This window comes from Mustelus asterias, unplaced genomic scaffold, assembly GCF_964213995.1.
Source record: "Mustelus asterias unplaced genomic scaffold, sMusAst1.hap1.1 HAP1_SCAFFOLD_978, whole genome shotgun sequence".
Classification (NCBI taxonomy): domain Eukaryota; kingdom Metazoa; phylum Chordata; class Chondrichthyes; order Carcharhiniformes; family Triakidae; genus Mustelus; species Mustelus asterias.
Window position 1 is genome coordinate 1 of NW_027590924.1, and position 26148 is coordinate 26148.

General features: G+C 61.4%; 1 protein-coding gene across 1 annotated transcript in view; it reads left to right on the forward strand.

Moving 5' to 3' along the window:
• Positions 1 to 563: 563 nt before the first annotated feature.
• The window catches only part of dcaf11 (ddb1 and cul4 associated factor 11), a gene marked incomplete at both ends in the record, with an annotated part of 122468 nt that continues 96883 nt past the window's right edge, over positions 564 to 26148 (forward strand). Inside the window, 2 exons of the mRNA XM_078205773.1 lie at positions 564 to 697; positions 2933 to 3051. Coding sequence (XP_078061899.1) covers positions 564 to 697; positions 2933 to 3051 — 253 coding nt within the window. The remainder of the gene's footprint in view (positions 698 to 2932; positions 3052 to 26148) is intronic.

The window sequence follows — 26148 nt, forward strand, 5'->3', positions numbered from 1 at the left end:
GGGGGAGAGGGGTAGCATTGAGGAGGGGGGAGAGGGGTAGCATTGAGGAGGGGGGAGAGGGGTAGCATTGAGGGGGGGAGAGGGGTAGCATTGGGGGGAGAGGGTAGCATTGGGGGGGGAGAGGGGTAGCATTGAGGAGGGGGGAGAGGGGTAGCATTGAGGGGGGAGAGGGGTAGCATTGAGGGGGGGAGAGGGCTAGCATTGGGGGGGGAGAGGGGTAGCATTGGGGGGGGGAGAGGGGTAGCATTGGGGGGGGAGAGGGTGAGGGGGGAGAGGGTGAGGGGGAAGATGGTGAGGGGGGAGGCAGAAATGAGGCGGGAGGGGCGCGGATAGTGAGGGGGGGTTTGAGAGGAGTGAGGGGGGCGGTTGGAGCGGGAGGGAGGATGGGAGTGGGGGCGCTGAAGGATGGTGGCGGGGGGGGGGAGTTGGGGTGAGGTTGAACCCACAGTGGTCCTCAGTGGCCTTTGCTCCGCACTGGGGCCCCGCTCTCCTTGTGTCTCCAGCTCTCGGCGTCTCTCCCTCTCTGTTGACGCCTGTCTCGTTCTCTCTCTCTCTCCCCGCAGGGGCCAGGTGAGGCTGGTGCACGGCGGGGGCTCGACGGGACTCCAGTTGGTCCAGTCCTACTCTGATTCGGACGAGGAGGAGGATAGTGACAGTGCCTGGGATGGCTGCTTGGGAGAGCGTTACCACCCGCCAGGTACTCTGGGACGCGGCGGGACTGGAACGCGGGGGGACCGGGACGCGGGGGGACTGGAACGCGGCGGGACTGGGACGCGGGGCAGGCACAGGGTCCAGCAGAGCTGCCGATTCTGTGCGAGGACAGCCGGCATTTACCACCCGTCCGTACTTGCCCCCCCCCCCGCTGGAGGAGGTGGTGGGTGAGCCGCCATCTTCACCCAGTTGCTGCCCGCTGTGCGGTGTAGGGAGACCCACGGCGCTGTTAGGGAGGAGTTCCGGGATTGCGACCCCAGCAGCGGTAAAGGAACGGCCGATATGTTTCCAAGTCGGGGATGGTGAGCGATTCGGAGGGGGATCCTCCAGGTGGGGGTGTTCCCCAGGTATCTGCGGCCCTCTCCCTTGTCCTTCCAGATGGTAGAGGGGGCGGGTTTGGATGGGGCTGTCGAAGGAGCCTCGGCAAGTCGCTACGGCGCATCTTGTAGACGGTACCACGGCTGCCGCTGTGCGTGGGTGGTGGAGGGAGCGGCTATCTAGCTGATCTGTGCCCCTTATTATTTTATAGACCTCTATAAGATCACCCCTCAGCCTCCTACGCTCCAGAGAAAAAAGTCCCAGTCTATCCAGCCTCTCCTTATAACCCAAACCATCAAGTCCCGGTAGCATCCTAGTAAATCTTTTCTGCACTCCTTCTAGTTTAATAATATCCTTTCTATGATAGGGTGACCAGAACTGTACACAATATTCCAAGTGTGGCCTTACCAATGTCTTGTACAACTTCAACAAGACGTTCCAACTCCTGTATTCAATGTTCTGACCGATGAAACCAAGCATGCCGAATGCCTTCTTCACCACTCTGTCCACCTGTGACTCCGCTTTCAAGGAGCTATGAACCTGTACCCCTAGATCTCTTTGTTCTGTAACTCTCCCCAACGCCCGGCCATTAACTGAGTAAGTCCTGCCCTGGTTCAATCTACCAAAATGCATCACCTCGCATTTATCTCAATTAAACTCCATCTGCCATTCGTCAGCCCACTGGCCCAATTGATCAAGATCCCGTTGCAATCCGAGATAACCTTCTTCACTGTCCACTGTGCCACCAATCCTGGCATCACCTGCAAACTTAGTAACCACGCCTCCTATATTCTCATCTCTGGAATGTTGGCCTTTATCGCAAGCATGATATGTGGGCGGCACAGTGGGTTGGCACTGCTGCCTCACAGTGCCAGGGACCTGGGTTCGATTCCCGGCTTGGGTCAGGAGGTGAGTTACTCTCCGCAGGATTCCCGACCTCTGACCTGCTCTGGGAGCCACAGTATTTATACGGCTGGGTCCCAGTTTCTGGTCAATGGTGACCCCCAGGGTGTTGATAGTGAGGGAGGGATTCGGCGATGGTAATACCATTGAATGTTAAGGGGAGATGGTTCGGGCTGCACGGTGACACAGTGGGTTAGCACTGCTGACTCACAGTGCCAGGGACCCGGGTTCGATTCCTGGCTTGGGTCACTGTCTGTGTGGAGTCTGCACGTTCTCCCCGTGTCTGCGTGGGTTTCCTCCGGGTGCTCCGGTTTCCTTCCAGGGTCCGAAAGATGTGCAAGTTAGGTGGATTGGCTGTGCTAAATTGTCCCTTAGTGTCCAAAGATGTGTAGGTTAGGTGGATTGGCCATGCTAAATTGCCCCTTTAGTGTCCAGAGATGTGCGGGTTAGGTGGATTGGCCATGCTAAATTGTCCCTTAATGTCCAAAGATGTGTAGGTTAGGTGGATTGGCCATGCTAAATTGTCCCTTAGTGTCCAAAGATGTGTAGGTTAGGTGGATTGGCCATGCTAAATTGTCCCTTAGTGTCCAAAGATGTGTAGGTTAGGTGGATTGGCCATGCTAAATTGTCCCTTAGTGTCCAAAGATGTGCAGGTAAGGGGGATTGGCCATGCTAAATTGTCCCTTAGTGTCCAAAGATGCACGGGTTAGGTGGATTGGCCGTGCTAAATTGCTCCTAGTATCAGGGATATTAGCAGGGTAAATATGTGGGGTTATGGGAATAGGGCCTGGGTGGGATTGTGGTTGGCGCAGGCTCGATGGACCAAATGGCCTCCTTTTGCACTGTCGGGATTCTATTCTATGGTTCTGCTTCGGTCAGTAGACTTCCGCTTCCACCCACCCTAACACCCCTCCCTCCCTCCCTCCCTCCTCCTCCCCCCCCCCACACACAGTTCCGTCCGCCTCTCGCTAACCGTACCTGCCGTTATCTTGTCTTTCAGTCGACATGTCTCCAGACACCCGTGAGATTGATGCCAGCGAAATCAAAACGCAGATCCAGCTGGCCACTGCCCGACTGGCACCCAACACCACTCGTAACGTCACCCAGCTCCTGCGGCAGGTAAGGTACCTCCTCCCCTCACCTCGCCTTTCCCTTGGCTCTGGTCACACTTTCTTCGATCGATTGCGCTCTTTAAACTGCTTCGGTTGGCCCCGCTCGGTTCACCTTTTGTGTCTCGGGGGATAAGTGAGCAAAACCCAGAGACAACAGTAAAACCCTTCTCACAATCACTGCACTGCTCCCGTGATACTGGGATCCGGCTCCCTGGGTTGGATGCTGAGTTCAAATGTCCTTGAAAGCTCAGAGCAGCCTGTACTGGGATTTGATTTATTATTGTCACATGTGTTGGGATGCAATGAAAAGTATTGTTTCTTGCGCGCTATACAGACAAAGCATACCGTTCATAGAGTGCATAGGGGAGAAGGATTTTATTTATTATTGATACATGTATTGGGATACAGTGAAAAGTATTGTTTCTTGCGTTATAGAGACACAGTATTTGATTTTGATTTGATGTATTATTGTCACATTTATTGGTAGCCATGGTGTAGAGTTGCCGGCGTTGGACTGGGGTGGGACAGTAAGAAGTCTCACAACACCAGGTTAAAGTCCAACAGGTTTATTTGGCAGCACAAGCTTTCGGAGCGCCGCCCCTTCATCAGGTGATTGGGATTTATTGGGATACAGTGAAAAATATTGTTTCCTGTGCACTATACAGACATAGCATACCATTCATAGAGAAGGAAAGGAGAGAGTGCAGAACGTAGTGTTACAGTCACAGCTAGGGTGTAGAGAAAGATCAACTGAATGCGAGGTAGGTCCATTCGAAAGTCTTGACAGCAGCAGGGAAGAAGCTGTTCTTGAGTCGGTCGGTACGTGACCTCAGACTTTTGTATCTTTTTCCCAATGGAAGAGAGAATGTCCGGGGTGCGTGGGGGGGGTCCTTAATTATGCCGGCTGCTTTTCCCCGAGGCAGCGGGAAGTGTAGACAGAGTCAATGGATGGGAGGCTGGTTTGCGTGTTGGATTGGGTTACATTCATGACCCTTTTGTAGTTCCTTGCGGTCTTGGGCAGAGCAGGAGCCCCAGACCAAGCTGTGATCCAACCAGAAAGAATGCTTTCTATGGGGCATCTGTAAAAGTTGGTGAGAGTCGTAGCTGACATGCCCAAATTTCCTCAGTCTCCTGTGAAAGTAGAGGCGTTGGTGGGGCTTTCTGGAACACAGATTAGTGGAAGAATGTTATCAGGGTCCATTGCCGTTGCAGTATCCAGGGCCTCCAACTGTTTCTTGATATCACGAGGAGTGAATCGAATTGGCTGGAGACTGGCATCAGAGATGCTGGGGACCACTGGATGAGAGTCGTAGCGGACATGACAGAGCCGATGGATGGGCGGCTGGTTTGAGTGATGGACGAGTCTTCGTTCACGCCCCGTGTGTTCCAATTAAATGTGTCCCCGTTAAAACAGAAGCCCCGTCAACAAAAACCCTGTTCACAGATTCAACACTGCACGGGCTAAAGCTCATGTGAGAGTGGAATCGGGTTGAATGCTGAGTTCAAATGATCTTGAAAGCTGCGAGCAGTTTGTCGTGGGGTTGGCTCTGCAAATCCCCAAAGCACAGATTCTGTACTGCAGGATGGCAGACAAGACATGATAACTGGTGGGGTGTTCAAACTTAAAACAGGGAGGAAAAGAGACTTCTTTAAAACAAAACTGATAAAACATGTCAACTGCACTGTCCAACAATGGTATCCCCTAAGGCTCTGACTATACTTCAAAAGAAGCCTCTTAAACGTGCAGATTCAGTCGGCAGCTAGGAAGGCAAATGCAATGTTAGCATTCACGTCGAGAGGGCTAGAATACAAGAGCAGGGATGGACTTCTGAGGCTGTATAAGGCTCTGGTCAGACCCCATTTGGAGTATTGTGAGCTGTTTGAGAACATAGAAAAACTACAGCACAAACAGGCCCTTCGGCCCACAAGTTGCGCCGGTCATGTCCCTACCCACTTAGGCTTATATATTTTGGGTCCCGTATCTAAGGAAGGATGTGCCGGCCTTGGAAAGGGTCCAGAGGAGGTTCACAAGAATGATCCCCGGAATGAAGAGCTTGTCGTGTGAGGAACGGTTGAGGACTCTGGATCTGTACTCGTTGGAGTTTAGAAGGATGAGGGGGGATCTTATTGAAACTTACAGGATACTGCGAGGCCTGGATAGAGTGGACGTGGAGAGAATGTTTCCACCAGTAGGAAAAACTAGAACCAGAGGGCACAACCTCAGGGTAAAGGGACGATTCTTTAAAACAGAGATGAGGAGGAATTTCTTCAGCCAGAGAGTGGTGAATGTGTGGAACTCTTTGCTGCAGAAGGCTGTGGAGGCCGGGTCATTGAGTGTTTTTAAGACAGAGATAGAGAGGTTCTTGATTAATAAGGGGATCGGGGGTGATGGGGAAAAGGCAGGAGAATGGGGATGAGAGAAATATCAGCCAGGATTGAATGGCGGAGCAGACTCGATGGGCCGAGTGGCCTCATTCTGCTCCTATGTCTTATGGTCCTAAAGTTACACAAAAGATACATTTTTGAGAGAGCGATTAACCCTTAAGATTCCCTCACGCGCCAAACTTCCAGCTGCCAATTGTACCCAAGCCGCACCCACGCACCGGTCGCTGAAGGTAAGCATGCAGGTGCAGCAGGGGGTAAAGAAGGCAGATGGTATGTTGGCCTTCATTGCGAGAGGTTTCGAGTACAGGAGCAGGGATGTGTTGTTGCAATTATACAGGGCCTTGGTGAGGCCACACCTGGAGTATTGTGTGCAGTTTGGGTCTCCTTTTCTGAGGAAGGATGTTCTTGCTCTCGAGGGAGTTGCAGCGAAGGTTTCCCAGGCTGATCCCGGGGATGGCGGGACTGATGTACGAGGAGAGATTGACCAGGTTAGGATTGTTTTCACTGGAGTTCAGACGAATGAGGGGGGAATCTCACAGAGACTTATCAAATTCTAACAGGACTGGACAGGGGAGATACAGGGAGGATGTTCCCGATGGTGGGGGGAGTCCAGAACCAGGGGATTGGGGGCGGGGTTTGGGGATTGGGGGCGGGGTTTGGGGATTGGGGGCGGGGTTTGGGGATTGGGGGCGGGGTTTGGGGATTGGGGGCGGGGTTTGGGGATTGGGGGCGGGGTTTGGGGATTGGGGGCGGGGTTTGGGGATTGGGGGCGGGGTTTGGTAACTGGACTGGACAGGGTAGATGCAGGGAGGATGTTCCCGATGGTGGGGGGAGTCCAGAACCAGGGGATTGGGGGCGGGGTTTGGGGATTGGGGGCGGGGTTTGGGGATTGGGGGCGGGGTTTGGGGATTGGGGGCGGGGTTTGGGGATTGGGGGCGGGGTTTGGGGATTGGGGGCGGGGTTTGGGGATTGGGGGCGGGGTTTGGGGATTGGGGGCGGGGTTTGGGGATTGGGGGCGGGGTTTGGGGATTGGGGGCGGGGTTTGGTAACGGGACGAGACAGGGTAGATGCAGGGAGGATGTTCCCGATGGTGGGGGGAGTCCAGAACCAGGGGATTGGGGGCGGGGTTTGGGGATTGGGGGCGGGGTTTGGGGATTGGGGGCGGGGTTTGGGGATTGGGGGCGGGGTTTGGTGACGGGACGAGACAGGGTAGATGCAGGGAGGATGTTCCCGATGGTGGGGGGAGTCCAGAACCAGGGGATTGGGGGCGGGGTTTGGGGATTGGGGGCGGGGTTTGGGGATTGGGGGCGGGGTTTGGGGATTGGGGGCGGGGTTTGGGGATTGGGGGCGGGGTTTGGGGATTGGGGGCGGGGTTTGGTAACGGGATGAGACAGGGTAGATGCAGGGAGGATGTTCCCGATGGTGGGGGGAGTCCAGAACCAGGGGATTGGGGGCGGGGTTTGGGGATTGGGGGCGGGGTTTGGGGATTGGGGGCGGGGTTTGGGGATTGGGGGCGGGGTTTGGTAACAGGACGAGACAGGGTAGATGCAGGGAGGATGTTCCCGATGGTGGGGGGAGTCCAGAACCAGGGGATTGGGGGCGGGGTTTGGGGATTGGGGGCGGGGTTTGGGGATTGGGGGTGGGGTTTGGTGACGGGACGAGACAGGGTAGATGCAGGGAGGATGTTCCCGATGGTGGGGGGAGTCCAGACCCAGGGGGTCACAGTCTGAGGATTCGGGGTAGACCATTTAGGACGAAGTTGAGGAGACATTTCTTCACCCAGAGAGCGGTGAGTCTGTGGAATTCATTCCCACAGGAAGTGGGAAAATTGGGCGGAGAAATGGCAGATGGAGTTTAATCCGGATAAATGCGAAGTGATGCATTTTGGAAGAAATAATGTAGGGAGGAGTTATACAATAAATGGCAGAGCCATCAGGAGTATAGAAACACAGAGGGACCTGGGTGTGCAAGTCCACAAATCCTTGAAGGTGGCAACACAGGTGGAGAAGGTGGTGAAGAAGGCATATGGTATGCTTGCCTTTATAGGACGGGGTATAGAGTATAAAAGCTGGAGTCTGATGTTGCGGCTGTATAGAACGCTGGTTAGGCCACATTTGGAGTACTGCGTCCAGTTCTGGTCGCCGCACTACCAGAAGGACGTGGAGGCTTTGGAGAGAGTGCAGAGAAGGTTTACCAGGATGTTGCCTGGTATGGAGGGTCTTAGCTATGAGGAGAGATTGGGTAAACTGGGCTTGTTCTCCTTGGAAAGACGGAGAATGAGGGGAGATCTAATAGAGGTGTACAAGATTATGAAGGGGACAGATAGGGTGAATGGTGGGAAGCTTTTTCCCAGGTCGGAGGTGACGATCACGAGGGGTCACGGGCTCAAGGTGAGAGGGGCGAAGTATAACTCAGATATCAGAGGGACGTTTTTTACACAGGGTGGTGGGGGCCTGGAATGCGCTGCCAAGTAGGGTGGTGGAGGCAGGCACGCTGACATCGTTTAAGACTTACCTGGATCGTCACATGAGCAGCCTGGGAATGGAGGGATACAAACGATTGGTCGAGTTGGACCAAGGAGTGGCACAGGCTTGGAGGGCCGAAGGGCCTGTTTCCCGTGCTGTACTGTTCTTTGTTGAAGTAGTTGATGCCAAAACATTGAATGTATCCAAGAGGCGGCTGGATAGGGCACTGGGGGGCGAACGGGGTCAAAGGTTATGGGGGGAAAGCAGGATTAGGCTATTGAGTTGGGCGATCAGCCATGATGGTGATGAATGGGGGAGCAGGCTCGAAGGGCCGAATGGCCTCCTCCTATCTTCTTTGTTTCAAACTAATGAGTAAAGAAGTTGACTAAACAATTAAGAAACTGAATAAAGCTCCATTCTAATGGAATGCTGTTCAGATAAGTTCAATTCCCACTCCTTAACAAGCAAATAGAATTTTTTGCCATTCTCTGAATTACAACCACGTTTTATCGTCCGGAACGTTCTGACTTCTTTGCTATCTTTAGTATTGAGATTAGAATTTCTTTTAAGACATGCAAGCGGCAGTGAGAGCCAGCCAGTCTCTCTCCCTCTCTCTCTGAGGTGACAGGTGCTCTCCCAGTTTGTCTCTCTCTCTGCCCCAATCTCTTATATCTCTGAAGACGGATCAGTATTTCCCGCAGGAGGATTGGTTTTCAAATTACCAAGCACATCAAATCTAACAGGTGCTTGGTGTCGAAGTCAGAGAGGTTTGCGGCATGGAAACAGGCCCTTCGGCCCAACTTGTCCATGCTGCCCCTTTTATATTTACCACGAAGCTAGTCCCAGTTGCCCGCGTTTGGCCCATATCCCTCTATACCCATCGTACCCATGTAACCGTCTAAATGCTTTTTAAAAGACAAAATTGTACCCGCCTCTACTACTGCCTCTGGCACCTCGTTCCAGACACTCACCACCCTCTGTGTGAAACAATTGCCCCTCTGGACCCTTTTGTATCTCTCCCCTCTCACCTTAAACCTATGCCCTCTCGTTTTAGACTCCATTACCTTTGGGAAAAGATATTGAGTATCTCGCTGATCTGTGCCCCTCATTATTTTATAGACCTCTATAAGATCACCCCTCAGCCTCCTACGCTCCAGAGAAAAAAGTCCCAGTCTATCCAGCCTCTCCTTATAACTCAAACCATCAAATCCCGGTCGCATCCTAGTAAATCTTTTCTGCACTCTTTCTAGTTTAATAATATCCTTTCTATAATAGGGTGACCAGTATTCCAAGTGGCTAATTTAAGCTGATGGGCTGTTTTTGAATTTTAGCCAGTTGTAAATCCGTAAGACCATAAGACATCGGAGCAGAATGAGGCCACTCGGCCCATCGAGTCTGCTCCGCCATTCAATCCTGGCTGATATTTTTCTCATCCCCATTCTCCTGCCTTTTCCCCATAACCCCTGATCCCCTTATTAATCAAGTACCTATCTATCTCTGTCTTAAAGACACTCAATGACCCGGCCTCCACAGCCTTCTGCGGCAAAGAGTTCCACAGATTCACCACTCTCTGGCTGAAGAAATTCCTCCTCATCTCTGTTTTAAAGGATCGTCCCTTTAGCCTGAGGTTGTGCCTCTGGTTCTAGTTTTTCCTCCTAGTGGAAACATCCTCTCCACGTCCACTCTATCCAGGCCTCGCAGTGTCCTGTAAGTTTCAATAAGATTCCCCCCTCATTCTTCTAAACTCCCAACGAGTACAGACCCAGAGTCCTCAACCCGTTCCTCACACGACAAGCTCTTCATTCCAGGGATCATTCTTGTGAACCTCCTCTGGACCCTTTCCAAGTAAGAAGTCTCACAACACCAGATTAAAGTCCAACAGGTTTATTTGGTAGCACAAGCTACAAGCTTTTGGAGTGCTGCTCCTTCATCAGGTAAGTGGGAGTTCTGTTCACAAACAGGGCATATAAAGACACAAACTCAATTTACAAGATAATGGTTGGAATGCGAGTCTTTACAGATAATCAAGTCTTAAAGGTACAGACAATGTGAGTGGAGAGAGGGTTAAGCACAGGTTAAAGAGATGTGTATTGTCTCCAGACAGGACAGTCAGTGAGATTTTGCAAGCCCAGGCAAGTCGTGGGGGTTACAGATAGTGTGACATGAACCCAATATCCCGGTTGAGGCCGTCCTCGTGTGTGCGGAACTTGGCTATCAGTCTCTGCTCAGCGACTCTGCGCTGTCGTGTGTCGTGAAGGCCGCCTTGGAGAACGCTTACCCGAATATCAGAGGCCGAATGCCCGTGATCGCTGAAGTGCTCCCCAACAGGAAGAGAACAGTCTTGCCTGGTGATTGTCGAGTGGTGTTCATTCATCCGTTGTCGCAGCGTCTGCATAGTTTCCCCAATGTACCATGCCTCGGGACATCCTTTCCTGCAGCGTATCAGGTAGACAACATTGGCCGAGTTGCAAGAGTATGTACCGTGTACCTGGTGGATGGTGTTCTCGCGTGAGATGATGGCATCCGTGTCGATGATCCGGCGCGTCTTGCAGAGGTTGCTGTGGCAGGGTTGTGTGGTGTCGTGGTCACTGTTCTCCTGAAGGCTGGGTAGTTTGCTGCGGACAATGGTCTGTTTGAGGTTGTGCGGTTGTTTGAAGGCAAGAAGTGGGGGTGTGGGGATGGCCTTGGCGAGATGTTCGTCTTCATCAATGACATGTTGAAGGCTCCGGAGGAGATGCCGTAGCTTCTCCGCTCCGGGGAAGCACTAGACGATGAAGGGTACTCTGTCCACCGTGTCCCGTGTTTGTCTTCTGAGGAGGTCGGTGCGGCTTTTCGCTGTGGCGCGTCGGAACTGTTGATCGATGAGTCGAGCGCCATATCCTGTTCTTATGAGGGCATCTTTCAGCGTCTGGAGGTGTCGGTTGCAATCCTCCTCATCCAAGCAGATCCTGTGTATAGGGAGGGCTTGTCCGTAGGGGATGGCTTCTTTAACGTGTTTAGGGTGGAAGCTGGAGAAGTGGAGCATCGTGAGGTTATCCGTGGGCTTGCGGTACAGTGAGGTGCTGAGGTGACCGTCCTTAATGGAGATGCGTGTGTCCAAGAATGCAACCGATTCCGGAGAGTAGTCCATGGTGAGTCTGATGGTGGGATGGAACTTGTTGATGTCATCATAGAGTTGTTTCAGTGATTGTTCACCATGACTCCAAAGGAAGAAAATGTCATCGATGTATCGAGTGTATAGCATCGGTTGAAGGTCCTGTGCGGTGAAGAAGTCTTGTTCGAACCTGTGCATGAAGATGTTGGTTAAGAGAGCCCCACCAACGCCTCGACTTTCTCAGAAGACTGAGGAAATTCGGCATGTCAGCTACGACTCTCACCAACTTTTACAGATGCCCCATAGAAAGCATTCTTTCTGGTTGTATCACAGCTTGGTCTGGGGCTCCTGCTCTGCCCAAGACCGCAAGAAACTACAAAAGGGTTGTGAATGTAGCCCAATCCATCACGCAAACCAGCCTCCCATCCATTGACTCTGTCTACACTTCCATCTGCCTTGGGGAAAAGCAGCCGGCATAATTAAGGACCTCCCCCCACGCACCCCGGACATTCCCTCTTCCACCTTCTTCCGTCGGGAAAAAGATACAAAAGTCTGAGGTCACGTACCGACCGACTCAAGAACAGCTTCTTCCCTGCTGCTGCTGTCAGACTTTTGAATGGACCTACCTCGCATTAAGTTGATCTTTCTCTACACCCTAGCTGTGACTGTAACACTACATTCTGCACCCTCTCCTTTCCTTCTCTATGAACGGTATGCTTTGTATAGCTCGCAAGAAACAATACTGTATCCCAATACATGTGACATTAATCAAATTAAAAATTTGCCACCGCTTGGCCCACTCTCCAAACCTGTCCAAGTCCTGCTTCAGCTTCCTCAACACGATCATTCCCTCTACGTACCGTTGTCTTAGCAGATCTCAATTTGCCGAGTTGAAGTGGTAACCCGTCTTTGACCCAGGCCGGATTTATGATTTAGTTCCCGGAATATAGAGCTCGCTCGATCAGTACTGCCTTGCGTGCGGGTTCCCTCCCCTCTACCTCCTGTGCGTGCGTGAGGGAGGGGGCACGATCATGGTGGACGGGTTGAGCGGGCCACCTCCCGCTGCCACCATGCGACGCTGGCAGTCCATTCCGCCGGGGAGAGGGGATCCCAGTCCCAGCGATTGGTGCGTTCCTTCCGTCATTGGGGCAAGTGGGGGCTTCGGGTCCACGCACAAACCAGAACATCGCTGAGAGAAGCGTGGGGTTTCGAGGCGCTACCTCCCTCCCTCCCCCGGGTCAGAGTCTCTCCCTCCCTCACTCCCCCGGGTCAGAGTCTCTCCCTCCCTCACTCCCCCGGGTCAGAGTCTCTCCCTCCCTCACTCCCCCGGGTCAGAGTCTCTCCCTCCCTCACTCCCCCGGGTCAGAGTCTCTCCCTCCCTCACTCCCCCGGGTCAGAGTCTCTCCCTCCCTCACTCCCCCGGGTCAGAGTCTCTCCCTCCCTCACTCCCCCGGGTCAGAGTCTCTCCCTCCCTCACTCCCCCGGGTCAGAGTCTCTCCCTCCCTCACTCCCCCGGGTCAGAGTCTCTCCCTCCCTCACTCCCCCGGGTCAGAGTCTCTCCCTCCCTCACTCCCCCGGGTCAGAGTCTCTCCCTCCCTCACTCCCCCGGGTCAGAGTCTCTCCCTCCCTCACTCCCCCGGGTCAGAGTCTCTCCCTCCCTCACTCCCCCGGGTCAGAGTCTCTCCCTCCCTCACTCCCCCGGGTCAGAGTCTCTCCCTCCCTCACTCCCCCGGGTCAGAGTCTCTCCCTCCCTCACTCCCCCGGGTCAGAGTCTCTCCCTCCCTCACTCCCCCGGGTCAGAGTCTCTCCCTCCCTCACTCCCCCGGGTCAGAGTCTCTCCCTCCCTCACTCCCCCGGGTCAGAGTCTCTCCCTCCCTCACTCCCCCGGGTCAGAGTCTCTCCCTCCCTCACTCCCCCGGGTCAGAGTCTCTCCCTCCCTCACTCCCCCGGGTCAGAGTCTCTCCCTCCCTCACTCCCCCGGGTCAGAGTCTCTCCCTCCCTCACTCCCCCGGGTCAGAGTCTCTCCCTCCCTCACTCCCCCGGGTCAGAGTCTCTCCCTCCCTCACTCCCCCGGGTCAGAGTCTCTCCCTCCCTCACTCCCCCGGGTCAGAGTCTCTCCCTCCCTCACTCCCCCGGGTCAGAGTCTCTCCCTCCCTCACTCCCCCGGGTCAGAGTCTCTCCCTCCCTCACTCCCCCGGGTCAGAGTCTCTCCCTCCCTCACTCACCCGGGTCAGAGTCTCTCCCTCCCTCACTCACCCGGGTCAGAGTCTCTCCCTCCCTCACTCACCCGGGTCAGAGTCTCTCCCTCCCTCACTCACCCGGGTCAGAGTCTCTCCCTCCCTCACTCACCCGGGTCAGAGTCTCTCCCTCCCTCACTCACCCGGGTCAGAGTCTCTCCCTCCCTCACTCACCCGGGTCAGAGTCTCTCCCTCCCTCACTCACCCGGGTCAGAGTCTCTCCCTCCCTCACTCACCCGGGTCAGAGTCTCTCCCTCCCTCACTCACCCGGGTCAGAGTCTCTCCCTCCCTCACTCACCCGGGTCAGAGTCTCTCCCTCCCTCACTCACCCGGGTCAGAGTCTCTCCCTCCCTCACTCACCCGGGTCAGAGTCTCTCCCTCCCTCACTCACCCGGGTCAGAGTCTCTCCCTCCCTCACTCACCCGGGTCAGAGTCTCTCCCTCCCTCACTCACCCGGGTCAGAGTCTCTCCCTCCCTCACTCACCCGGGTCAGAGTCTCTCCCTCCCTCACTCACCCGGGTCAGAGTCTCTCCCTCCCTCACTCACCCGGGTCAGAGTCTCTCCCTCCCTCACTCACCCGGGTCAGAGTCTCTCCCTCCCTCACTCACCCGGGTCAGAGTCTCTCCCTCCCTCACTCACCCGGGTCAGAGTCTCTCCCTCCCTCACTCACCCGGGTCAGAGTCTCTCCCTCCCTCACTCACCCGGGTCAGAGTCTCTCCCTCCCTCACTCACCCGGGTCAGAGTCTCTCCCTCCCTCACTCACCCGGGTCAGAGTCTCTCCCTCCCTCACTCACCCGGGTCAGAGTCTCTCCCTCCCTCACTCACCCGGGTCAGAGTCTCTGCCTCCCTCACTCACCCGGGTCAGAGTCTCTCCCTCCCTCACTCACCCGGGTCAGAGTCTCTCCCTCCCTCACTCACCCGGGTCAGAGTCTCTCCCTCCCTCACTCACCCGGGTCAGAGTCTCTCCCTCCCTCCCTCCCGCGGGCCAGAGTCACTCCCTCCCTCCCTCCCTCACCCGGGTCAGAATCTCTCCCTCCCTCCCTCCCCCGGGTCAGAGTCTCTCCCTCCCTCCCTCCCCCGGGTCAGAGTCTCTCCCTCCCTCCCTCCCCCGGGTCAGAGTCTCTCCCTCCCTCCCTCCCCCGGGTCAGAGTCTCTCCCTCCCTCCCTCCCCCGGGTCAGAGTCTCTCCCTCCCTCCCTCCCCCGGGTCAGAGTCTCTCCCTCCCTCCCTCCCCCGGGTCAGAGTCTCTCCCTCCCTCCCTCCCCCGGGTCAGAGTCTCTCCCTCCCTCCCTCCCCCGGGTCAGAGTCTCTCCCTCCCTCCCTCCCCCGGGTCAGAGTCTCTCCCTCCCTCCCTCCCCCGGGTCAGAGTCTCTCCCTCCCTCCCTCCCCCGGGTCAGAGTCTCTCCCTCCCTCCCTCCCCCGGGTCAGAGTCTCTCCCTCCCTCCCTCCCCCGGGTCAGAGTCTCTCCCTCCCTCCCTCCCCCGGGTCAGAGTCTCTCCCTCCCTCCCTCCCCCGGGTCAGAGTCTCTCCCTCCCTCCCTCCCCCGGGTCAGAGTCTCTCCCTCCCTCCCTCCCCCGGGTCAGAGTTTCTCCCTCCCTCCCTCCCCCGGGTCAGAGTCTCTCCCTCCCTCCCTCCCCCGGGTCAGAGTCTCTCCCTCCCTCCCTCCCCCGGGTCAGAGTCTCTCCCTCCCCCGGGTCAGAGTCTCTCCCTCCCTCCCTCCCCCGGGTCAGAGTCTCTCCCTCCCTCCCTCCCCCGGGTCAGAGTCTCTCCCTCCCTCCCTCCCCCGGGTCAGAGTCTCTCCCTCCCTCCCTCCCTCCCCCGGGTCAGAGTCTCTCCCTCCCTCCCTCCCTCCCCCGGGTCAGAGTCTCTCCCTCCCTCCCTCCCTCCCCCGGGTCAGAGTCTCTCCCTCCCTCCCTCACTCACCCGGGTCAGAGTCTCTCCCTCCCTCCCTCCCCCGGGCCAGAGTCACTCCCTCCCTCCCTCCCTCACCCGGGTCAGAATCTCTCCCTCCCTCCCTCCCTCACCCGGGTCAGAATCTCTCCCTCCCTCCCTCCCTCACCCGGGTCAGAATCTCTCCCTCCCTCCCTCCCCCGGGTCAGAGTCTCTCCCTCCCTCCCTCCCCCGGGTCAGAGTCTCTCCCTCCCTCCCTCCCCCGGGTCAGAGTCTCTCCCTCCCTCCCTCCCCCGGGTCAGAGTCTCTCCCTCCCTCCCTCCCCCGGGTCAGAGTCTCTCCCTCCCTCCCTCCCCCGGGTCAGAGTCTCTCCCTCCCTCCCTCCCCCGGGTCAGAGTCTCTCCCTCCCTCCCTCCCCCGGGTCAGAGTCTCTCCCTCCCTCCCTCCCCCGGGTCAGAGTCTCTCCCTCCCTCCCTCCCCCGGGTCAGAGTCTCTCCCTCCCTCCCTCCCCCGGGTCAGAGTCTCTCCCTCCCTCCCTCCCCCGGGTCAGAGTCTCTCCCTCCCTCCCTCCCCCGGGTCAGAGCCTCTCCCTCCCTCCCTCCCCCGGGTCAGAGTCTCTCCCTCCCTCCCTCCCCCGGGTCAGAGTCTCTCCCTCCCTCCCTCCCTCCCCCGGGTCAGAGTCTCTCCCTCCCTCCCTCCCCCGGGTCAGAGTCTCTCCCTCCCTCCCTCCCCCGGGTCAGAGTCTCTCCCTCCCTCCCTCCCCCGGGTCAGAGTCTCTCCCTCCCTCCCTCCCCCGGGTCAGAGTCTCTCCCTCCCTCCCTCCCCCGGGTCAGAGTCTCTCCCTCCCTCCCTCCCCCGGGTCAGAGTCTCTCCCTCCCTCCCTCCCCCGGGTCAGAGTCTCTCCCTCCCTCCCTCCCCCGGGTCAGAGTCTCTCCCTCCCTCCCTCCCCCGGGTCAGAGTCTCTCCCTCCCTCCCTCCCCCGGGTCAGAGCCTCTCCCTCCCTCCCTCCCCCGGGTCAGAGCCTCTCCCTCCCTCCCTCCCCCGGGTCAGAGTCTCTCCCTCCCTCCCTCCCCCGGGTCAGAGTCTCTCCCTCCCTCCCTCCCCCGGGTCAGAGTCTCTCCCTCCCTCCCTCACCCGGGTCAGAGTCTCTCCCTCCCTCACTCACCCGGGTCAGAGTCTCTCCCTCCCTCACTCACCCGGGTCAGAGTCTCTCCCTCCCTCACTCACCCGGGTCAGAGTCTCTCCCTCCCTCACTCACCCGGGTCAGAGTCTCTCCCTCCCTCACTCACCCGGGTCAGAGTCTCTCCCTCCCTCACTCACCCGGGTCAGAGTCTCTCCCTCCCTCACTCACCCGGGTCAGAGTCTCTCCCTCCCTCACTCACCCGGGTCAGAGTCTCTCCCTCCCTCACTCACCCGGGTCAGAGTCTCTCCCTCCCTCACTCACCCGGGTCAGAGTCTCTCCCTCCCTCACTCACCCGGGTCAGAGTCTCTCCCTCCCTCACTCACCCGGGTCAGAGTCTCTCCCTCCCTCACTCACCCGGGTCAGAGTCTCTCCCTCCCTCACTCACCCGGGTCAGAGTCTCTCCCTCCCTCACTCACCCGGGTCAGAGTCTCTCCCTCCCTCACTCACCCGGGTCAGAGTCTCTCCCTCCCTCACTCACCCGGGTCAGAGTCTCTCCCTCCCTCACTCACCCGGGTCAGAGTCTCTCCCTCCCTCACTCACCCGGGTCCAGAGTCTCTCCCTCCCTCCCTCCCCCGGGCCAGAGTCACTCCCTCCCTCCCTCCCTCACCCGGGTCAGAATCTCTCCCTCCCTCCCTCCCCCGGGTCAGAGTCTCTCCCTCCCTCCCTCCCCCGGGTCAGAGTCTCTCCCTCCCTCCCTCCCCCGGGTCAGAGTCTCTCCCTCCCTCCCTCCCCCGGGGTCAGAGTCTCTCCCTCCCTCCCTCCCCCGGGTCAGAGTCTCTCCCTCCCTCCCTCCCCCGGGTCAGAGTCTCTCCCTCCCTCCCTCCCCCGGGTCAGAGTCTCTCCCTCCCTCCCTCCCCCGGGTCAGAGTCTCTCCCTCCCTCCCCGGGTCAGAGTCTCTCCCTCCCTCCCTCCCCCGGGTCAGAGTCTCTCCCTCCCTCCCTCCCCCGGGTCAGAGTCTCTCCCTCCCTCCCTCCCCCGGGTCAGAGTCTCTCCCCTCCCTCCCTCCCCGGGTCAGAGTCTCTCTCCCTCCCTCCCTCCCCCGGGTCAGAGTCTCTCCCTCCCTCCCTCCCCCGGGTCAGAGTCTCTCCCTCCCTCCCTCCCCCGGTCAGAGCCTCTCCCTCCCTCCCTCCCCCGGGGTCAGAGCCCTCTCCCTCCCTCCCTCCCCCGGGTCAGAGCCTCTCCCTCCCTCCCTCCCCCGGGTCAGAGCCTCTCCCTCCCTCACTCCCCCGGGTCAGAGCCTCTCCCTCCCTCACTCACCCGGGTCAGAGCCTCTCCCTCCCTCACTCACCCGGGTCAGAGCCTCTCCCTCCCTCACTCACCCGGGTCAGAGCCTCTCCCTCCCTCACTCACCCGGGTCAGAGTCTCTCCCTCCCTCACTCACCCGGGTCAGAGTCTCTGCCTCCCTCACTCACCCGGTCAGAGTCTCTGCCTCCCTCACTCACCCGGGTCAGAGTCTCTCCCTCCCTCACTCACCCGGGTCAGAGTCTCTCCCTCCCTCACTCACCCGGGTCAGAGTCTCTCCCTCCCTCACTCACCCGGGTCAGAGTCTCTCCCTCCCTCACTCACCCCGGTCAGAGTCTCTCTCCTCCCTCCCCGGGCCAGAGTCACTCCCTCCCTCCCTCCCTCACCCGGGTCAGAATCTCTCCCTCCCTCCCTCCCCCGGGTCAGAGTCTCTCCCTCCCTCCCTCCCCCGGGTCAGAGTCTCTCCCTCCCTCCCTCCCCCGGGTCAGAGTCTCTCCCTCCCTCCCTCCCCCGGGTCAGAGTCTCTCCCTCCCTCCCTCCCCCGGGTCAGAGTCTCTCCCTCCCTCCCTCCCCCCCGGGTCAGAGTCTCTCCCTCCCTCCCTCCCCCGGGTCAGAGTCTCTCCCTCCCTCCCTCCCCCGGGTCAGAGTCTCTCCCTCCCTCGCTCCCCCGGGTCAGAGTCTCTCCCTCCCTCGCTCCCCCGGGTCAGAGTCTCTCCCTCCCTCGCCTCCCCCGGGTCAGAGTCTCTCCCTCCCTCCCTCCCCCGGGTCAGAGTCTCTCCCTCCCTCCCTCCCCCGGGTCAGAGTCTCTCCCTCCCTCCCTCCCCCGGGTCAGAGTCTCTCCCTCCCTCCCTCCCCCGGGTCAGAGTCTCTCCCTCCCTCCCTCCCCCGGGTCAGAGTCTCTCCCTCCCTCCCTCCCCCGGGTCAGAGTCTCTCCCTCCCTCCCTCCCCCGGGTCAGAGTCTCTCCCTCCCTCCCTCCCCCGGGTCAGAGTCTCTCCCTCCCTCCCTCCCCCGGGTCAGAGTCTCTCCCTCCCTCCCTCCCCCGGGACAGAGCCTCTCCCTCCCTCCCTCCCCCGGGTCAGAGCCTCTCCCTCCCTCCCTCCCCCGGGTCAGAGCCTCTCCCTCCCTCCCTCCCCGGGTCAGAGTCTCTCCCTCCCTCCCTCCTCCCCCGGGTCAGAGTCTCTCCCTCCCTCCCTCCCTCCCCCGGGTCAGAGTCTCTCCCTCCCTCCCTCCCTCCCCCGGGTCAGAGTCTCTCCCTCCCTCCCTCCCTCCCCCGGGTCAGAGTCTCTCCCTCCCTCCCTCCCTCCCCCGGGTCAGAGTCTCTCCCTCCCTCCCTCCCTCCCCCGGGTCAGAGTCTCTCCCTCCCTCCCTCCCTCCCCCGGGTCAGAGTCTCTCCCTCCCTCCCTCCCTCCCCCGGGTCAGAGTCTCTCCCTCCCTCCCTCCCCCGGGTCAGAGTCTCTCCCTCCCTCCCTCCCCCGGGTCAGAGTCTCTCCCTCCCTCCCTCCCCCGGGTCAGAGTCTCTCCCTCCCTCCCTCCCCCGGGTCAGAGTCTCTCCCTCCCTCCCTCCCCCGGGTCAGAGTCTCTCCCTCCCTCCCTCCCCCGGGTCAGAGTCTCTCCCTCCCTCCCTCCCCCGGGTCAGAGTCTCTCCCTCCCTCCCTCCCCCGGGTCAGAGTCTCTCCCTCCCTCCCTCCCCCGGGTCAGAGTCTCTCCCTCCCTCCCTCCCCCGGGTCAGAGTCTCTCCCTCCCTCCCTCCCCCGGGTCAGAGTCTCTCCCTCCCTCCCTCCCCCGGGTCAGAGTTTCTCCCTCCCTCCCTCCCCCGGGTCAGAGTCTCTCCCTCCCTCCCTCCCCCGGGTCAGAGTCTCTCCCTCCCTCCCTCCCCCGGGTCAGAGTCTCTCCCTCCCCCGGGTCAGAGTCTCTCCCTCCCTCCCTCCCCCGGGTCAGAGTCTCTCCCTCCCTCCCTCCCCCGGGTCAGAGTCTCTCCCTCCCTCCCTCCCCCCGGGTCAGAGTCTCTCCCTCCCTCCCTCCCCCGGGTCAGAGTCTCTCCCTCCCTCCCTCCCCCGGGTCAGAGTCTCTCCCTCCCTCCCTCCCCCCGGGTCAGAGTCTCTCCCTCCCTCCCTCCCCCGGGTCAGAGTCTCTCCCTCCCTCCCTCCCCCGGGTCAGAGTCTCTCCCTCCCTCCCTCCCCCGGGTCAGAGTCCTCTCCCTCCCTCCCTCCCCCGGGTCAGAGTCTCTCCCTCCCTCCCTCCCCCGGGTCAGAGTCTCTCCCTCCCTCCCTCCCCCCGGGTCAGAGTCTCTCCCTCCCTCCCTCCCCCGGGTCAGAGTCTCTCCCTCCCTCCCTCCCCCGGGTCAGAGTCTCTCCCTCCCTCCCTCCCCCGGGTCAGAGTCTCTCCCTCCCTCCCTCCCGGGTCAGAGTTTCTCCCTCCCTCCCTCCCCGGGTCAGAGTCTCTCCCTCCCTCCCTCCCCCGGGTCAGAGTCTCTCCCTCCCTCCCTCCCCCGGGTCAGAGTCTCTCCCTCCCCGGGTCAGAGTCTCTCCCTCCCTCCCTCCCCCGGGTCAGAGTCTCTCCCTCCCTCCCTCCCCCGGGTCAGAGTCTCTCCCTCCCTCCCTCCCCCGGGTCAGAGTCTCTCCCTCCCTCCCTCCCTCCCCCGGGTCAGAGTCTCTCCCTCCCTCCCCCGGGTCAGAGTCTCTCCCTCCCTCCCTCCCTCCCCCGGGTCAGAGTCTCTCCCTCCCTCCCTCACTCACCCGGGTCAGAGTCTCTCCCTCCCTCCCTCCCCCGGGCCAGAGTCACTCCCTCCCTCCCTCCCTCACCCGGGTCAGAATCTCTCCCTCCCTCCCTCCCTCACCCGGGTCAGAATCTCTCCCTCCCTCCCTCCCTCACCCGGGTCAGAATCTCTCCCTCCCTCCCTCCCCCGGGTCAGAGTCTCTCCCTCCCTCCCTCCCCCGGGTCAGAGTCTCTCCCTCCCTCCCTCCCCCGGGTCAGAGTCTCTCCCTCCCTCCCTCCCCCGGGTCAGAGTCTCTCCCTCCCTCCCTCCCCCGGGTCAGAGTCTCTCCCTCCCTCCCTCCCCCGGGTCAGAGTCTCTCCCTCCCTCCCTCCCCCGGGTCAGAGTCTCTCCTCCCTCCCTCCCCCGGGTCAGAGTCTCTCCCTCCCTCCCTCCCCCGGGTCAGAGTCTCTCCCTCCCTCCCTCCCCCGGGTCAGAGTCTCTCCCTCCCTCCCTCCCCCGGGTCAGAGTCTCTCCCTCCCTCCCTCCCCCGGGTCAGAGTCTCTCCCTCCCTCCCTCCCCCGGGTCAGAGCCTCTCCCTCCCTCCCTCCCCCGGGTCAGAGTCTCTCCCTCCCTCCCTCCCCCGGGTCAGAGTCTCTCCCTCCCTCCCTCCCTCCCCCGGGTCAGAGTCTCTCCCTCCCTCCCTCCCCCGGGTCAGAGTCTCTCCCTCCCTCCCTCCCCCGGGTCAGAGTCTCTCCCTCCCTCCCCTCCCCGGGTCAGAGTCTCTCCCTCCCTCCCTCCCCCGGGTCAGAGTCTCTCCCTCCCTCCCTCCCCCGGGTCAGAGTCTCTCCCTCCCTCCCTCCCCCGGGTCAGAGTCTCTCCCTCCCTCCCTCCCCCGGGTCAGAGTCTCTCCCTCCCTCCCTCCCCGGGTCAGAGTCTCTCCCTCCCTCCCTCCCCCGGGTCAGAGTCTCTCCCTCCCTCCCTCCCCCGGGTCAGAGCCTCTCCCTCCCTCCCTCCCCCGGGTCAGAGCCTCTCCCTCCCTCCCTCCTCCCCGGGTCAGAGTCTCTCCCTCCTCCCCTCCCCCGGGTCAGAGTCTCTCCCTCCCTCCCTCCCCCGGGGTCAGAGTCTCTCCCTCCCTCCCTCACCCGGGTCAGAGTCTCTCCCTCCCTCACTCACCCGGGTCAGAGTCTCTCCTCCCTCACTCACCCGGGTCAGAGTTCTCTCCCTCCCTCACTCACCCGGGTCAGAGTCTCTCCCTCCTCACTCACCCGGGTCAGAGTCTCTCCCTCCCTCACTCACCCGGGTCAGAGTCTCTCCCTCCCTCACTCACCCGGGTCAGAGTCTCTCCCTCCCTCACTCACCCGGGTCAGAGTCTCTCCCTCCCTCACTCACCCGGGTCAGAGTCTCTCCCTCCCTCACTCACCCGGGTCAGAGTCTCTCCCTCCCTCACTCACCCGGGTCAGAGTCTCTCCCTCCCTCACTCACCCGGGTCAGAGTCTCTCCCTCCCTCACTCACCCGGGTCAGAGTCTCTCCCTCCCTCACTCACCCGGGTCAGAGTCTCTCCCTCCCTCACTCACCCGGGTCAGAGTCTCTCCCTCCCTCACTCACCCGGGTCAGAGTCTCTCCCTCCCTCACTCACCCGGGTCAGAGTCTCTCCCTCCCTCACTCACCCGGGTCAGAGTCTCTCCCTCCCTCACTCACCCGGGTCAGAGTCTCTCCCTCCCTCACTCACCCGGGTCAGAGTCTCTCCTCCCTCCCTCCCCCGGGCCAGAGTCACTCCCTCCCTCCCTCCCTCACCCGGGTCAGAATCTCTCCCTCCCTCCCTCCCCCGGGTCAGAGTCTCTCCCTCCCCTCCCTCCCCCGGGTCAGAGTCTCTCCCTCCCTCCCTCCCCCGGGTCAGAGTCTCTCCTCCCTCCCTCCCCCGGGTCAGAGTCTCTCCCTCCCTCCCTCCCCCGGGTCAGAGTCTCTCCCTCCCTCCCTCCCCCGGGTCAGAGTCTCTCCCTCCCTCCCTCCCCCGGGTCAGAGTCTCTCCCTCCCTCCCTCCCCCGGGTCAGAGTCTCTCCCTCCCTCCCGGGTCAGAGTCTCTCCCTCCCTCCCTCCCCGGGTCAGAGTCTCTCCCTCCCTCCCTCCCCCGGGTCAGAGTCTCTCCCTCCCTCCCTCCCCCGGGTCAGAGTCTCTCCCTCCCTCCCTCCCCCGGGTCAGAGTCTCTCCCTCCCTCCCTCCCCCGGTCAGAGTCTCTCCCTCCCTCCCTCCCCCGGGTCAGAGGTCTCTCCCTCCCTCCCTCCCCCGGGTCAGAGGCCTCTCCCTCCCTCCCTCCCCCGGGTCAGAGCCTCTCCCTCCCTCCCTCCCCCGGGTCAGAGCCTCTCCCTCCCTCCCTCCCCCGGGTCAGAGCCTCTCCCTCCCTCACTCCCCCGGGTCAGAGCCTCTCCCTCCCTCACTCACCGGGTCAGAGCCTCTCCCTCCCTCACTCACCCGGGTCAGAGCCTCTCCCTCCCTCACTCACCCGGGTCAGAGCTCTCCCTCCCTCACTCACCCGGGTCAGAGTCTCTCCCTCCCTCACTCACCCGGGTCAGAGTCTCTGCCTCCCTCACTCACCCGGGTCAGAGTCTCTGCCTCCCTCACTCACCCGGGTCAGAGTCTCTCCCTCCCTCACTCACCCGGGTCAGAGTCTCTCCCTCCCTCACTCACCCGGGTCAGAGTCTCTCCCTCCCTCACTCACCCGGTCAGAGTCTCTCCCCTCCCTCACTCACCCGGGTCAGAGTCTCTCTCTCCCTCCCCCGGGCCAGAGTCACTCCCTCCCCTCCTCCCTCACCCGGGTCAGAATCTCTCCCTCCCTCCCTCCCCCGGGTCAGAGTCTCTCCCTCCCTCCCTCCCCCGGGTCAGAGTCTCTCCCTCCCTCCCTCCCCCGGGTCAGAGTCTCTCCCTCCCTCCCTCCCCCGGGTCAGAGTCTCTCCCTCCCTCCCTCCCCCCGGGTCAGAGTCTCTCCCTCCCTCCCTCCCCCGGGTCAGAGTCTCTCCCTCCCTCCCTCCCCCGGGTCAGAGTCTCTCCCTCCCTCCCTCCCCCGGGTCAGAGTCTCTCCCTCCCTCGCTCCCCCGGGTTCAGAGTCTCTCCCTCCCTCGCTCCCCCGGGTCAGAGTCTCTCCCTCCCTCGCTCCCCGGGGTCAGAGTCTCTCCCTCCCTCCCTCCCCCGGGTCAGAGTCTCTCCCTCCCTCCCTCCCCCGGGTCAGAGTCTCTCCCTCCCTCCCTCCCCCGGGTCAGAGTCTCTCCCTCCCTCCCTCCCCCGGGTCAGAGTCTCTCCCTCCCTCCCTCCCCGGGTCAGAGTCTCTCCCTCCCTCCCTCCCCCGGGTCAGAGTCTCTCCCTCCCTCCCTCCCCCGGGTCAGAGTCTCTCCTCCCTCCCTCCCCCCCGGGTCAGAGTCTCTCCCTCCCTCCCTCCCCCGGGTCAGAGTCTCTCCCTCCCTCCCTCCCCCGGGTCAGAGTCTCTCCCTCCCTCCCTCCCCCGGGACAGAGCCTCTCCCTCCCTCCCTCCCCCGGGTCAGAGCCTCTCCCTCCCTCCCTCCCCCGGGTCAGAGCCTCTCCCTCCCTCCCTCCCCCGGGTCAGAGTCTCTCCCTCCCTCCCTCCCTCCCCCGGGTCAGAGTCTCTCCCTCCCTCCCTCCCTCCCCCGGGTCAGAGTCTCTCCCTCCCTCCCTCCCTCCCCCGGGTCAGAGTCTCTCCCTCCCTCCCTCCCTCCCCCGGGTCAGAGTCTCTCCCTCCCTCCCTCCCTCCCCCGGGTCAGAGTCTCTCCCTCCCTCCCTCCCTCCCCCGGGTCAGAGTCTCTCCCTCCCTCCCTCCCTCCCCCGGGTCAGAGTCTCTCCCTCCCTCCCTCCCTCCCCCGGGTCAGAGTCTCTCCCTCCCTCCCTCCCCCGGGTCAGAGTCTCTCCCTCCCTCCCTCCCCCGGGTCAGAGTCTCTCCCTCCCTCCCTCCCCCGGGTCAGAGTCTCTCCCTCCCTCCCTCCCCCGGGTCAGAGTCTCTCCCTCCCTCCCTCCCCCGGGTCAGAGTCTCTCCCTCCCTCCCTCCCCCGGGTCAGAGTCTCTCCCTCCCTCCCTCCCCCGGGTCAGAGTCTCTCCCTCCCTCCCTCCCCCGGGTCAGAGTCTCTCCCTCCCTCCCTCCCCCGGGTCAGAGTCTCTCCCTCCCTCCCTCCCCCGGGTCAGAGTCTCTCCCTCCCTCCCCCGGGTCAGAGTCTCTCCCCTCCCTCCCCCGGGTCAGAGTCTCTCCCTCCCTCCCTCCCCCGGGTCAGAGCCTCTCCCTCCCTCCCTCCCCCGGGTCAGAGCCTCTCCCTCCCTCCCTCCCCCGGGTCAGAGCCTCTCCCTCCCTCCCTCCCCCGGGTCAGAGCCTCCTCCCTCCCTCCCTCCCCCGGGTCAGAGTCTCTCCCTCCCTCCCTCCCCCGGGTCAGAGTCTCTCCCTCCCTCCCTCCCCCGGGTCAGAGTCTCTCCCTCCCTCCCTCACCCGGGTCAGAGTCTCTCCCTCCCTCACTCACCCGGGTCAGAGTCTCTCCCTCCCTCACTCACCCGGGTCAGAGTCTCTCCCTCCCTCACTCACCCGGGTCAGAGTCTCTCCCTCCCTCACTCACCCGGGTCAGAGTCTCTCCCTCCCTCACTCACCCGGGTCAGAGTCTCTCCCTCCCTCACTCACCCGGGTCAGAGTCTCTCCCTCCCTCACTCACCCGGGTCAGATTCTCTCCCTCCCTCACTCACCCGGGTCAGAGTCTCTCCCTCCCTCACTCACCCGGGTCAGAGTCTCTCCCTCCCTCACTCACCCGGGTCAGAGTCTCTCCCTCCCTCACTCACCCGGGTCAGAGTCTCTCCCTCCCTCACTCACCCGGGTCAGAGTCTCTCCCTCCCTCACTCACCCGGGTCAGAGTCTCTCCCTCCCTCACTCACCCGGGTCAGAGTCTCTCCCTCCCTCACTCACCCGGGTCAGAGTCTCTCCCTCCCTCACTCACCCGGGTCAGAGTCTCTCCCTCCCTCACTCACCCGGGTCAGAGTCTCTCCCTCCCTCACTCACCCGGGTCAGAGTCTCTCCCTCCCTCACTCACCCGGGTCAGAGTCCTCCCTCCCTCACTCACCCGGTTCAGAGTCTCTCCCTCCCTCACTCCCCGGGTCAGAGTCTCTCCCTCCCTCACTCCCCCGGGTCAGAGTCTCTCCCTCCCTCACTCCCCCGGGTCAGAGTCTCTCCCTCCCTCACTCCCCCGGGTCAGAGTCTCTCCCTCCCTCACTCCCCCGGGTCAGAGTCTCTCCCTCCCTCACTCCCCCGGGTCAGAGTCTCTCCCTCCCTCACTCCCCCGGGTCAGAGTCTCTCCCACCTCACTCCCCCGGGTCAGAGTCTCTCCCTCCCTCACTCCCCCGGGTCAGAGTCTCTCCCTCCCTCACTCCCCCGGGTCAGAGTCTCTCCCTCCCTCACTCCCCGGGTCAGAGTCTCTCCCTCCCTCACTCCCCGGGTCAGAGTCTCTCCCTCCCTCACTCCCCCGGGTCAGAGTCTCTCCCTCCCTCACTCCCCGGGTCAGAGTCTCTCCCTCCCTCACTCCCCCGGGTCAGAGTCTCTCCCTCCCTCACTCCCCCGGGTCAGAGTCTCTCCCTCCCTCACTCCCCCGGGTCAGAGTCTCTCCCTCCCTCACTCCCCCGGGTCAGAGTCTCTCCCTCCCTCACTCCCCCGGGTCAGAGTCTCTCCCTCCCTCACTCCCCCGGGTCAGAGTCTCTCCCCTCCCTCACTCCCCCGGGTCAGAGTCTCTCCCTCCCTCACTCCCCCGGGTCAGAGTCTCTCCCTCCCTCACTCCCCGGGTCAGAGTCTCTCCCTCCCTCACTCCCCCGGGTCAGAGTCTCTCCCTCCCTCACTCCCCCGGGTCAGAGTCTCTCCCTCCCTCACTCCCCCGGGTCAGAGT